The 14540-nt window shown below is 31.4% G+C and overlaps 2 protein-coding genes across 2 annotated transcripts; both read right to left on the bottom strand.

The window, feature by feature from the left end:
* Positions 1-1847: 1847 nt before the first annotated feature.
* Positions 1848-5845, bottom strand: LOC107625217 (putative pectate lyase 4). The gene is made up of 7 exons (XM_088505801.1): positions 5750-5845; positions 5546-5614; positions 4770-5184; positions 3792-4143; positions 3332-3542; positions 3151-3219; positions 1848-2226 (listed from the first exon to the last, which is right to left on the bottom strand). The coding sequence occupies exons 1-7, from the start codon at positions 5843-5845 to the stop codon at positions 2002-2004; spliced, it is 1437 nt and encodes a 478-aa protein (XP_088361927.1). The 3' UTR covers positions 1848-2001.
* Positions 5770-8782, bottom strand: LOC148573524 (putative pectate lyase 4). The gene is made up of 3 exons (XM_088505318.1): positions 8308-8782; positions 6447-6798; positions 5770-5902 (listed from the first exon to the last, which is right to left on the bottom strand). Exons 1-3 carry the CDS (start codon positions 8585-8587, stop codon positions 5884-5886), a joined length of 651 nt encoding a protein of 216 aa, XP_088361444.1. The 5' UTR covers positions 8588-8782; the 3' UTR covers positions 5770-5883.
* Between the last annotated feature and the right edge of the window lie 5758 nt (positions 8783-14540).

Genomic DNA, 14540 nt, shown 5'->3' on the forward strand with positions numbered 1-14540 from the left:
TTATCAAGGACCTTGATCACCAAAGCTTCCCGATAAGGTTCTGCCAAACAAAGCTTCGCTTCTTCAGTGAAGTTTACACATGGAGGTTGGGGATTACCCTATTTGCCCACCACCGTCGCTATACTATCCCAAGATAGAGATCCTGCAAGTGCAAAGGCCTTTGATTTCTCTGAACCAATGACTTTATCTCTAAAGGAGACTTTTGTAGAATTTGAAAAACCCTTTCGTGAGAAACCCACATTGACACCGGATGCACTCTCATCCACACTTTCTCCCTTATCTCTTTCGACGGCATGGCCGCCATCCTCCCTGTGTTTTGCCATCAAACGTTCACTCCTGCTCTCTCCTTCTCTCATTCTCCCTGAGTACGAAGTACGTACTGTTTCTCTGCTACGGAATATGAATTAAGTTTTAATGCATTGTAAAACAGTTTTACATATATTATTTTATTATATATTACTAATTTTACAATCAAAATGTGCCACATGTCACTCTTTCATTGAATGAAAATCAAATATTTTCCTGCAAAATTAAAGAGCTCTCCTATCTTCTCTCTTCTTTTCTCTATATCTCTCATTCCTTCACTCACTCTATCTGTCTTATATATCATTATCAATGACTAATTATAAATTTAACAATCAAAATATACATGACATTCTCTAATTACATTCAAATTAAATTAAAATTAAAATTGAAATATTAAAATTAAAATATAGCTATATTATATATTACTAACTAATTTAATAACTAAAATGTGTCACATGACACACTCTTACCAATATTTAGAAAAAATATTTCTCTTTAAAATTAGTAAACATCCTTCTTATATTCTCGTATCTACCTCTCTTTTTTTATTTCTCCCTATCCCTCTTTTTTTTTTTTACCGAAGATATGGAGACTCGAACCCGCAACCTCTTAATTGAGTATGGGGAGACTATGCCATTTGAGCTATTGCTTCTTGGCTCCCTATCCCTCTTACTCTTATATAATTTATAATTCATATTTTATATTAGTAATTTGACAAATCAAAATGTGTCACCAAATATTTTTTCATTATAATTAAAATAAAATTTTTTCTTAATTTCCAAAATTACAAACTCCCTCTCTCATTCTTCTTCTTTATCTTTCTCTCTGTGTTCTCTCACTCTCTATTTTTCTCTACCTTTCTGTTCTACAAAAAATAAAATTAATAACATAATATAATTTAAATAAAAAATATTATTATATGTATATTTTTTATTTAGTATTAAATTTTTACTACTTATCTTTTTAATCTATTTTTTTACTTCTCTTTCTTCAAATATTTATTACATATAATTTAGAGAAAATATTAATGTTGTGATTAAAAATTAGAATCAAGATTCAATTGTTTAAAAAAAATTTTAAATTAATTTTATAATTATCAATGTAAATTTTTTTATGCTAATATCTAATTATATTTTTATATATATAAAAAATATTATTTTTAAATAACAAGCATAAAAATTAATTATTTCTATTTGTGTAACAAACTTAACACCTAATCAAATATAAAAGTATACACGTTAAATTTTTTCAAATTTCAGATAACGAATGTTAAAATTAATTATTAGTAAAAGAATTAAACTCTTTCATATAAAAATAATAACTAAAAAACTTATTATTTAATTTTGTTTTTATTTACAGGACCTTAGTCTTCTTAACCAATGGAAACTTTTTGTCCCTTACGACTATTTTGTAAAAGTAGTTTAATGTTATAAATTTTTTGTATCATAACCTATAATTTCAGGATCGACGTAATTTTAAAAAATTTATATTCCCGTAATAATATTACGAATAAAAATACTAGTATATTACGTAACACCACATAAAAAAATAACTCTGCGTGAATTGTCATTCAAAAAAACGGATACTATTGAGTGACTGTATAAACTATTTTATACTATTAGTGCATCAAAATTGATCTTTCTCTTTCAATATATATATATATATATATATAATCCTCTATTCTGGTCGAAGTGATTAATCTTCTGGCCTGGCAATAGATTGCCATCCAGTGAAGTACTGAAGAACCTGTTTTAGATTATCTGAAGAAGGTTCCATTGTCCAAGTGGGATAATATTCACTTGGATGAAAAATGTTACTTCCATCATTGTTCTCTGTCATTAGCCCTGACTGTGCTCCATTTATAAACATGTCTCCTTCAGAAATTATGCGGCCACTTGCTTCTTCTCCCTTGTCTGCTGCCTGTGGCAATTTCTCAATTTAGCCTTATTACCAAGATGAGAAGGCACCGAAAATAATTGAGTTAAAATCCCCCCCCCCCCCTCCCCAAAAATGTTCTCAGAAATTAGATGTGTGCACCAAAAAGAACTCCAAGATCCCTGATTGCATCATATTAATCTTCAAGATCGAAAAAATTGCACCACGTCAATTCCTCATCCCCTTTCTAGCAAGTTACTCCTCACACCATTAGTAAAGTGGCACAAATTCTTCCATGCTAGACTATACAAAACGACGTCGTTTTAGTTTTTGTATCAAATGTTTGATGAAATGATCTTGTTTAATCTTAATGAACCGCAAAACATCTCCACTCCCAAATATGGCCTATGGTTCATTTAAAGTCAAACGACATCGTTTCATCCAACATTTAGAATTAAAACTAAAGCGATGTCATTTCGTTTAGTCTAGCATGAATGGATTTATGCCAAGTCACTAACAACGTGAGTAACTTGATGGAAAGAGGTAAGAGACTAACGTGGTATAAGTTTCAATCTCAGGGACTATTATGCTGCAACTGGGATCTCAAAGACTATTTTGGTGCATGCAGCCAATCTCAAGAACCACTTTAAAGTTTAACTTAAAATAATTTATATAATAATTTATAAGTTTAATTTTAATATAAGTTAAATATAAAATATTTTATATTGTCATCTAATATTTTATATCACCAACATGAATATCTATTTAAAACATTTTTCTACATTGGTTGTGCATAAAAAGTTAAGTTTTGATTGTGATGCACTACCAATGCTAAACGTTTTTGCAGGCGCTCTCGCCATTTTTCTAAGATCATTTAAAAATATATTTGTTAAAAGATAAGAGCTATACCATATTTTCCAGTTCAACCTAAAACATTACCTGGCCACAAAACATAAGAATCAAACATACCTTTTCAGAAAGATACTTAAATGCCACCTTCTTCTGCCCTGCTTCATAGATATTATGTTGTGAGAATATCTGGCATCAACAAACAATGTAAAATTTTCAAGTTATAACTAGCTAATTTGTATGTCATTCAAGAAACTAAATCAAATCTATGTGCAATTCCAAACAATAAACACATAATCACCTGTGATTCCACACTTGCACAAACAGCATATATACCCCAGTTTCTGCTATAATTATTGTAAATATGTACTTTTGCAAATCTAACACGAGGATGCCTCTGTCGAGTCTCATCGAAAAAGCAGTGGTGAATGGTGACCCTTATGCACCTATCCCCAACATGCGAGGGATCTGCTCCGATGAGAATTGTTTTGTTGTGCTTAGAAAAATGACACCTGAATATGTTGGAGTAACACTTCTTCAGTGGAGAGTATTAAGGCCAAATATAAGAGACATAAGGATCTAGTTGATTCTAGAAAGGATTTAATTACAAATTTTTATCAAATATAAGGATCTAATGACAAACTTTTAAACCGTAAGGACCTAATTTAAAAAATTGGTGAAACCATAGGAATTAACAGAGTACTTAAACGATTCAAATATGATGCCAAATGAACAGCCCGAATAAAAGTACTACATCTCACCTTGAAATGGTAATATCCGTGCTTTCTCTAGTGATGTCTATGAGTCCATCGTCGAAATCACTGAGGCTACAACGATCTATCCATATGTGCTTCGAATTAGGCTTGATCTGAATGGCATCACTATCAGGCCCTCTGCCTCCTTCAAACTCTAAATTACAAACTATTACATGCTCACATTCCTTCAGCCGCAATCCTTTTCCGGTGAGTTTAATCCTTCGGCCCCGGCCATCGATGGTCTTATAAGATGATACACTCAAAAATGTAGACAGATGAATTGTGCCTGAAACTTGAAATACAATCCACAAAGGATCTTTTCTGCGACATGCATCACGCAGCGACCCTGGTCCATCATCTGCAATCAAGAACCATGACATTATCCACAAACCAGCTCAAATAATTCACTCTCTTTCCCTTAAAATTTGTGAAATGAGTGAGTTGCACAAGTTGTAATTTTCTTAACAAGAACCTATTGATTGAATGGAATAAAGTAATAGGAATTGTTTAATCATGTCAAGATTAATAAGCATTCTTACAAACAAATTCTCATAATATCTATGATCACTAGAATTTTATATTTAGGCATTATAATTTCCTTTCTATAATCTTCAGCATAAACTCAACTCTGATTTATCTAGTTTTAAATCATTCATTTTTAAGCTTGTCAATGCTGTATGATATCAATTTCTGAAAGTAAAATCATAAATTTAAAGAAAAAGATGCAGACCAGCAATCAGCCTATAGAAGAATATAAAGTCAAATTACCAACTTAATCGTTGAGTTTATTCTTCTATTCCACTAGCATGTGTTTGTTAGTTTTGATTTCGGAGGGAAAAGAAATGAATGGAAGGACTAGTGAGTGTAAATTTTATTCCATTATACACTTCTTCCCTTACCTTCCTCCTTTTCCCACCAAATCATAACTCACAAAACATATCAGTTTCAAAGATCAAAAGAAACATAGCACATTAGGTAACTAACCTGCTAGAGTTGTTACATGATAAAGGGGACCACGGAGGCCACCAATGGCAAAGTGTCCAAATCCCTCGGCCGAGCCAGCAAGTGCTCGGAGGGAGGAGTCCACTCGTGCATAAGGCAAACTGGCTACAATGCTGTGAGTTTGGAATGGATAAATAGGTACTGCTTCATCATGTGCACCGTGTTCAACCGTTTGGTCTAATGGCCTCGCCATAGATTGCCATCCAGTGCAATGCTGAAGAACCTGTTTTAGATCATCTGAAGGAGGTTCCACCGTCCATGCCAGATAGTGTTCCCTAGGATGAAAATTGTTACATTCAAGATTGTTAGATGCTATTAGCCCTGATTGTGCTCCATTTATAAACAAATCTCCTTCGGATATTATGCGGCCACTTGCTTCTGCTCCCTTGTCTGCTGCCTGTGATGATTTAACCAATTAAGTTTTGTTTCCAAGATACATAGCCAGCACAAATAAATTCCGTATTACAGTTCACCAGGCATGTTAAGTAATCAATCTAATTAGTTTGAACAAAAATGGTTGCAGGTAGTGCTAGTTTATGATAGTCAATTTTCAACGAGTAATGTCACTAACAACTTAAACATGTGTAGATCAATTCTTTATGAACTGGTTTTTTCATGCTTTCTTGCTATTTCACAAGATCATTAGCAAATTTATTCAAAGATAAAAGCTATTGAATATTGCAAACAATATTTGTATTTCCAATTCAACTTAAACACCAAAGCATTACTTGAACTCAGAACATATGAACTGGACAAACCTTCTCAGAAAGGTACTTGAATGCTACCTTCTTTTGCCCTGCTTCATAAATATTATGTTGCGAGAATATCTGGTATCAACATACAATTTAAAGTAAAAATTTATAATAGATAATTTGGTATAAATCGTTCAAGACTTGTTTTAACATTGAACCTAAGAAAATCCAATTAATAAAAAACATAATCAATCACCTGGGACTCCACACTTGCACAAGCAGCATATATGCCCCAGTTTCTGGTATAATTGTTATACAGATGAACTTTTGCAAATCGAACGCGAGGATGCCTCTGTCGAGTCCCATCGAAGAAGCAATGATGAATGGTGACCCTTATGCATCTATCACCAACATGTGAGGGATCTGCTCCAATGAGAATTGTTTTGTCATGCTTAGAAAAATGACACCTGAAGATGTTAGAGAAACACTTCTTCAACTTCAGAATATAAAAAAGGCCAAATAAATTTAAGATACTTTACCTTTTGCTTAAAATTTTAGTATATATTGTTAGAGATATAACCATTTATGCTGCCTTCTCCTATTAGTTTAAGCTTTTGGGAGAAGTAATATCATGGTATCAGAGTTCTGTGAACCTCAAAAGAGACTCTTAAGTCTTATTTAAGGGGACGTGCTAGAGATATAACCATTTATGTTACCCTCCTTCTATCAGCTTGAACTTTTGGAAAAAGTAGTATCATGACATCTAGAATACATTGGACGAACTTTAGCTAATCCGGCTTGAGCTGAGTCAAGACACTAGATAGGTTAAAACTCTCTAAGAGCCTGATTTTCCATCCAACAGATTCAAATCCGAGACTTTGATTAAGAGAAACACAATTACGAAATCACTTGAACTATCTAAACATTTCTAAACAAAGAAACCTAGACTACAAGAATTTCATCTCACCTTGAAATTGTAATATCTGTGCTTTCTCTGGTGATGTCTATCAGCCCATCTTCGAAATCACAGAGAGTACAACGATCTATCCATATGTGCTTTGAGTTAGGCTTGATTTGAATGGCATCAACATCAGGCCCTCTGCCTCCTTCAAACTCTAAATTGCACACTATTACATGCTCGCATTCCTTGAGCCGCAATCCTTTACCGGTGAGTTTAATCCTCTGGCCCCGGCCGTCAATGGTCTTGTAAGATGATACATTCAAATATGATGACAGATGAATTGTGCCTGAAACCTCAAATACAATCCATAATGGTTCTTTTCTACGACATGCATCGCGTAGTGATCCTGGTCCATCATCTGCAGTGACAAGAAATATGTGATTACTTGCACACCAAGTCACCTAGTGTTCTGCATTTCTCTTCAACTGGTTCTAGATGATATAACAAAATGACATAAAGAGAAATGCTAAAGAGTTATCAGAATTTATTATTTTTGCCCATCACTTAATTATCAGTTCAATTTTTTTTAGTATAGTAATCCAACAACATATTTTATCTTATATTTTTAAATATTAATGACTAACTGATGGCAAAAAATAATAAATATTAATGATCCTTTAGTATTTCTCTACATAAAAGCAGTGATTTGTGTAGAATTGCATAACAATAAGAGGTGATTGGTTATAAACAATATTCATTCATGTTTATTCAATAAAGTTTTTTTTTTAATATAAATATATAACATATACGTATATAGATGCGATTAGTCCGATAAGATTGAGACTCAACTCTCATCCTACTCGACCCGCACGAAAATCCTATCTGCATCCTAACCTACCCGCTGCGGATCGGGTTGACAACCCTACTCAACTGGATTAAGTCGAGTTGGATACCCGCGAATAAGGTACATATTGCCACTCCTATCTTTTGCTCACTAAAAAAGTGCAATAATATTAAGGACTTTTTTCTAAAATAAACATAGTATTAATATAGAGATACACGTACCAATAGAAAAATCACATTTGCACATATATGGTTAATTAACTAATATGCGATTAAAAAATGAGGGTAAAGTATTAAAATTATTCTAGATTTTTGAATACGTTGCAAAAATATCTCTAAAAATAAAAAATACCTTCAAAATATTTTAGAACATGATAAAAATACCAAACGTATATATATATATATTCTCAAAAAATATTTAAAAATTAAAATTTTATGTAATTTTTTGTAAATATAATTAAAAAGAATAAGACGTTTTGTATTCTTAAAATTTAATAGTTTTATGCTAAATAATTTTTTTATAATTTATTTTTGTTAATAATAAAAAAATCTAAAAATCAAAGTTTTATCTGTTTTTTTATGTACTTTTAAATAATTATTCAAATATTTTTACAAAATTTTAGATTAAATATATAAATAATTTATTAAACATAAAATTTATTTGTATTCATAAAAAAATAATATTCTCTTGATTATATGTGAGACTTTTTATAATATTTTAAAAATACTTTTATCATTATAAAAAAATAAAAAATTATTTTCGTCAGCATCTTACAATTTTTTTTTGGTATGATTCCTTTTTTTTGGTATGATTAGCATCTTAAAAATAGAGAGACGACTTTGATAGTTCATCCTAAAAAAGGATATAAAGTACGGTCAGAACTCAGAAGTACTCTCTCAATGAAGACAGCTAAAAAGCAGACAAAATTTAATCCAGTAGCTAAATTTCGTTTAACGTAAAATACATAAATTAATTAAAACTGAACATTCAAAACTATAAGAAGCATCAACTAAGGAAAAGACAAATTAACCCTGGGAATTATTTGCAAGTGTATGAGGCAAACTGGAAAATTACGAAAGAAACCTGCAAGACTAGTGACACGGTATAGCGGACCGTGGAGGCCGCCGATGGCGAAGCGTCCAAAGCCTTCGGCCTTTGCAGCGAGTTCTCGGAGCGTGGTGTCCACGCGCCCGTAAGGCAAAGAAACCTTATTCCTCACCATCGTCCTATTATTGTGTTGTTGTTGTGGATAATGATGAGCACCATATTTATAGTGTGGAGGAGTAGCAACAGAAGAAGAAGAAGAGTTATTGTTTTGAGAGAGGGAGTTACGGTGTTTGCGATGTGAGTGAGAGTTACCCATTCATGATCATGTTTCTGTTTGGTTTTGTTATTAATTTTGGATGGAAAAGGAAAGTGGGAAACTGAAAAATGAACAGTGAATGATGAATCATAGTCTTTTAAGTTCTAACGAATCTATGGTGGCCACCAATCTCTCTACCTTTTCCTGTCGCTGTTATCTCGCTACCGACACCTCCGTCACTAAATTAAAAATTAAGCTTATTGTTCTGGAAAAACATTTCTTATTTTCGTTTTCCTTTTTATTTTCAAATTTTTATATTTTAAAAAAAATTAATTTAATACATTATCAGTTGTAATTTTTTAAATTAACCTATCATTAAAATTTTTGCCAAAGTATGTACCAGTGTTGGAATTTTCTTCTTCAATTTGTATTGATGGAGGAATGTTTTTTTCTAGAAATACCACAACTAAATCAGTGCAACAAGAACAAATAAAAGGACTAGAGAAAAGAACCCGAAAAAAAAAGAGATTTTGGAAAGAGACAAAAAAAAAATACAAAGAAAAAAAATATTAGCACTATTGAAAATTTTAGAGATCATCACTATTGAAAATTTTAGCACAAGTTTTTTTCTAAACAATATCTCAAAGATCCAATATAATTAAGCATTTTTGGTATATCACTTATCTGTATTTATTTTATTTTGTAAATATTATTGAAATTATTTATATATTTTTAGAGATCATCACTATTGAAAATTTTAGCACAAGTTTTTTTCTAAACAATATCTCAAAGATCCAATATAATTAAGCATTTTTGGTATATCACTTATCTGTATTTATTTTATTTTGTAAATATTATTGAAATTATTTATATATTTTTTCACTTACAACATTATCTACGTTAATTCAGTTTATCAGAAATAAAATTAAAAAAAAAAAAAGAAACAAACAAGACCTTACTTTAGTTATTGTTGGAACAAACCTTGCAAAAGCATCACATGTTTATGATGTGTAAATTATGTTGCATCTGAATTGAAGTAGATCTACAAATATAAGATGTGTTCATTGAACCCAAGTTCTTAAAGAGTGGTGTGCTAGCCATGGGTGGGATATGAAGCTTTCTAATATATTAATGCAATTTGAGAGATACACATATATTCTGCTTTAAGTGTTTAATTTCTTATTTTGTTGCCAAAGAAATGCAATTTTCTATTATTTTTTATTTATTTTGTTTTATAATTATTTAATTGATATTTCTGTAAATAAAATAATATTATCAAGGTTATAAGCATATATTATCATAATTTGATATATTTCATAATTTTTTAAATTAACCGAGGATAAAAATTGGAGAAAGATTATGACACTAACTAAATTATTTCTTTTGAAACTTGATTTCATCAAAATATCTCAGATAAATTTTGTTTTCATTTAATTATTAAAAGTTAATATATTAATTTTCATTCATCGGTTTTGACAAGATCCATTGATCAAAATAATAAAGATAAAAAAAATAAAAAAGAATTTTTTTAGGCTAGAAGTAAGAAACTGGACCTTTTTAGGAAATACAGAATTTTAATGTCAAATGATTAAATTTAATCTCCTTCGATATTGTTATCAAGGACCAAAATTAACTTCAAATAACAAATTAAACTATAGATGTAAAACAAATAAATAAGTACACAATACACACAGAATCAAATCATTCCTCAAGTGTAATACGTTAAATTGAATTTTTTTGTTGTGTTCTTCCATCACCATTATACTCACTTTTTTCACTTTATCTATCACTTTATCCATCTATAGTCTTTAAATATTGCCTTTGATTTTCACTCTTTTCTTTACTTGTATTCACTTTCTCCTTTAAACTTCATATTTGTGTCCTGTAATACATGTTTTATGTTGCTTGCCTTGTTTTTTAAAATTCTCAACTCTCAATTTGTGTTCATATTTCTATGTAGCCACTTTACAATATATTTATTATCAACTATCATTTTTACACCTTCAAAAAATTAAATTTACAAATAATATAATAGGACAAAAAAATAACTATTCAAAGAATAAATGGTAATTTAATTTACTTAAGTAAATTACGTGGAGAAAGAATTTACCCAATTACACATTTCTAAATACCAAGACGCAAATACATTTTTTCATAATTCCAGCGGTTTACGTTCAACATCCAATACACATAAACTGCTAGTCAAACTACATTTCACAGAAATCGTTGCTGCCTATAGCGGTTTCTGTTATGCCACCAATACACATAAATTACGGTTGCCAGCAGAGGTTTACGTTCTCCCCTAATCCACAACTACTAGTAGCAGTTTCTATAGAATTATAAAAAAATGCATTTACGTCTTAGTACTTAGAAATATGTAATTGGGTAAATTCTTTCTCCATTTAACTTACTTAAGTAAATTGCCAAAAATAAAAGATATAAGATGCTAATATCTTTTCTATTCATAATTGATCTCCGAACTCAAATTTTGGTATCGGAGACTTTTATGTTGGCATCTAGTCAACCATTCTATTTTTAAGAAAAAATTAATAGATGCCGACTATGAATCTCACAGCATAATTTTTTCAAAAAATGATGAACATCCTTTTCATCTTTCGATCGCCTTCGAGTTGTACCATTACGGAAAAGGACGACAGACTTATAATGACATTTGTTAGGTCTAATAGCCTTTAATAAAATGTTAGGGACTTATTTGTCCAACACACATATTAAATATTTTATATTTAGTGATAGAGGGATCAAACTATCTTACAATTAGGGACTTCTAAAGTAAGAAAAATTATTGAGGACCAAAGTATATGATATAAAATTCATTGGAAACCAATTTAGAGTAAAAATTCTTACGTAGCGTTTGTTTTGAGGTACTAGGACAAAGAATGGGAGACTGAGATTTAGTATCATGTTTGTTAACTTAGAGACTGGTACTAAAATTTCAGTCTCTGTTATTAAAATTTCAGTAGTTCAGTATCTCCAAAAAGTGATGACACATGGACTGAAATTTTTGAGAACAGAGACTAAAATTTTAATAACATTTTATACTTAAAATACCCTATTTCAATTAATTAATTCTAACTTTACCTTTGTGCAAATTAAATTAGAGCTTCATTCTTATTTCACTCTCTGTCTTCCATTTTATACCAAACACAATACTGAGACTTATTTCAATCTCTATCTCTCAGTCTCAGTCTCTGTCTCTCTTCCAAACACTATCTTAAGATTTTATATTCATGTGTTGGAATCAAGGTTCTGAAAATTGAATCAGTCATCGAACTGCTCTAGCTATTAATTTACTGGTTTAGTGGTTCAACCGAATCCAGTTCAACCCCAATGTTTAAAATTAGCATTTTTGCATATGGACCAAACCCAATCAATTCTCAATTTCTGGTTCGACTATTCCGATCGGTCGATTTGGTTCGATATCTGGACTTAACTGTTGTAAAATAAATAAGAAAGATATATAATATAAAGAAGCGTAAATAGAAGACTCTAGTATTAATATAATTAGCTCAATAAAGATGATTCATATATTTATTAATATATGCAATAATGAAAAGAGAGAAATAGAGAAACTATTAGTAGTGTATAAAGAGAGAAGGATGTTTTATTCCTTCTGTATATATCTCATATGCTTCATATTATGTTGCTATTTATAAGCACAAAGAAGCTTTACTTTTCAAACATAATTAAATGCAATCACCCTTGGTAAACTAAGTCTCATGGAAAATGGGCATCCACATCAGGTATTCTTATCACAATCCTATCACAACACTCCCCTTAGATGACTATTTAGGATTATGCCTCGTTAAAACCTTATTAAAGAAAAACTCAATGAAAAAAACTTTAATGAAGAAAAAAGAGTACAAAATCCTTTGTAATAGGGTCTGCCTCATTAAAAAACTTTGTCAAGAAAAATCCAATGGAAAAAAACCTGACCAAGGGAAAAAGAGTACAGTCTCCCCCTCTTGTCGACATTATTTAATATCTCGAAATCGGTGCATCCCAATTTGATGTACCAATCTTTCAAAAGAGGATTTTGGGAGTGACTTTGTAAATAAATTTGCCAGATTATCACTTGAGCGGATCTGTTGGACATCAATTGTCCCTTGATTTTGAAGATCATGAGTGAAGAACAATTTGGGAGAAATATGCTTTGTTCTATCACCTTTAATGTATCCACCTTTAAATTGAACAATGCATACTATATTATCTTGAAACATGACAGTTGGAGCTATCTTCTGATCAATCAGTCCACATGATGACAGAATATATTGAATCAAACTCCTAAGCCAAAAACACCCGCGACTAGCTTCATGTATTGCTAGTATTTCAGCATGATTAAAGGATATTGCTGCAATTGTCTATTTCGTGGACCTCCATAATATAGTAGTACTACCATATGTGAACAGGTATCCTGTTTGAGATCTCTCTTTGTGTGGATCAGACAAGTGTCCTGCATCTGCATAGCCAATTAGTTGTGACTTGGATCCATATGGATAAAACAATCGCATATCAACCGTTCCATGAAGATATCGAAAGATTTGTTTGATTCCACTCCAATGTCTTCTGGTTGGAGAAGAACTATACCTTGCTAGTAAGTTCACAGCAAATGATATATCGGGTCGTGTGTTATTAGCAAGATACATTAGTGCTCCAATGGCACTAAGATATGGTATTTCAGAACCAAGGATAACTTCATTTTCTTCCTTAGGATGAAATTGATCATTTTCCACATCCAAAGATCTTACGATCATTGGGGTACTTAGATGTGACTTATCCATATAAAATCGCTTCAAGATCTTTTCTATGTATGTTGCTTGATGAATGAAGATCCCATTTTTTGTATGCTCAATCTGCAGGCCGAGACAAAATTTAGTCTTTCCAAGATCTTTCATCTCAAACTCTTCTTTTAGAGTTTTTATAATTATTGGAATCTCTTCAGGAGTTCCAATGATATTTAAATAAAAAACGTACACATCAATTATAATGAATCCAGATGCAGATTTCTTTATGAAAACACACGGGCAGATATCATTATTCTTGAATCCATTTTTGGCCAGATACTCAGTAAGACGATTATACCACATTTGTCCAGATTGCTTTAGACCATATAAAGATCTTTGTAATTTGACTGAGTATAACCCTTGCGAATATTCATTGGATGGTTTAGATATCTTTAGTCTTTCAGGAACTTTCATATAGATATCACGATCTAATGAGCCGTATAAGTAGGCTATTACCATATCCATTAAATGCATATGTAGTTTATAATATGCAGATAAACCGACCAAATAACGCAACGTTATCACATCCACTACAGGAGAATATGTTTCTTCATAATCTATACCGGGCCTTTATGAAAAATCTTGTACCACAAGTCGGGCTTTGTAGCGGACAACTTCATTTTTCTCATTTCATTTTCTCACAAATACCCATCGGTATCCAACAGGTTTTACATCTTCTAGTGTACGGACTACAGGTCCAAAGACTTCACATTTTGCAAGTGAGTCTAACTCGGCCTTCATGACTTCTTCCCATTTGGCCAATCATTTCTTTGTCGACATTCTTCAACTAATCTTGGCTCAAGATCCTTATTTTCATGCATGATATTTAATGCCACATTATATACAAAAATTTTATTGACAATTGTCTTATATTTCGGTCCCATTTCTCTCCTGTAAAGACATAATTTATTGAGATCTCGTCATTTTCACAATTTTCAGGTACCTAAACGTCTTCTGGCGTTAAAATTATATCAGAATTTCGGACAACTGCAGGTGTCTTTACTATGTCTTTTTCAACAGGTATAGTATTTACCTTTTTTCTTTTTCGAGGATTTTTGTCTTTGGAACCGATAGGCCTGCCATGCTTCTGGCGTGAATTTGCTTCAGTGGCAATTTGTCCGACTGGGACACTAACTCGAATCGGAGCATTTTCAGCCGGTACATAGTATTTAGTAATCCTATTTGTATCAAAAAATGCATCAGGCAATTCA

The sequence above is a fragment of the Arachis ipaensis genome, chromosome B2 (assembly GCF_059453495.1).
Source record: "Arachis ipaensis isolate K30076 ecotype BB chromosome B2, ASM5945349v1, whole genome shotgun sequence".
Taxonomy (NCBI): Eukaryota; Viridiplantae; Streptophyta; class Magnoliopsida; order Fabales; family Fabaceae; genus Arachis; species Arachis ipaensis.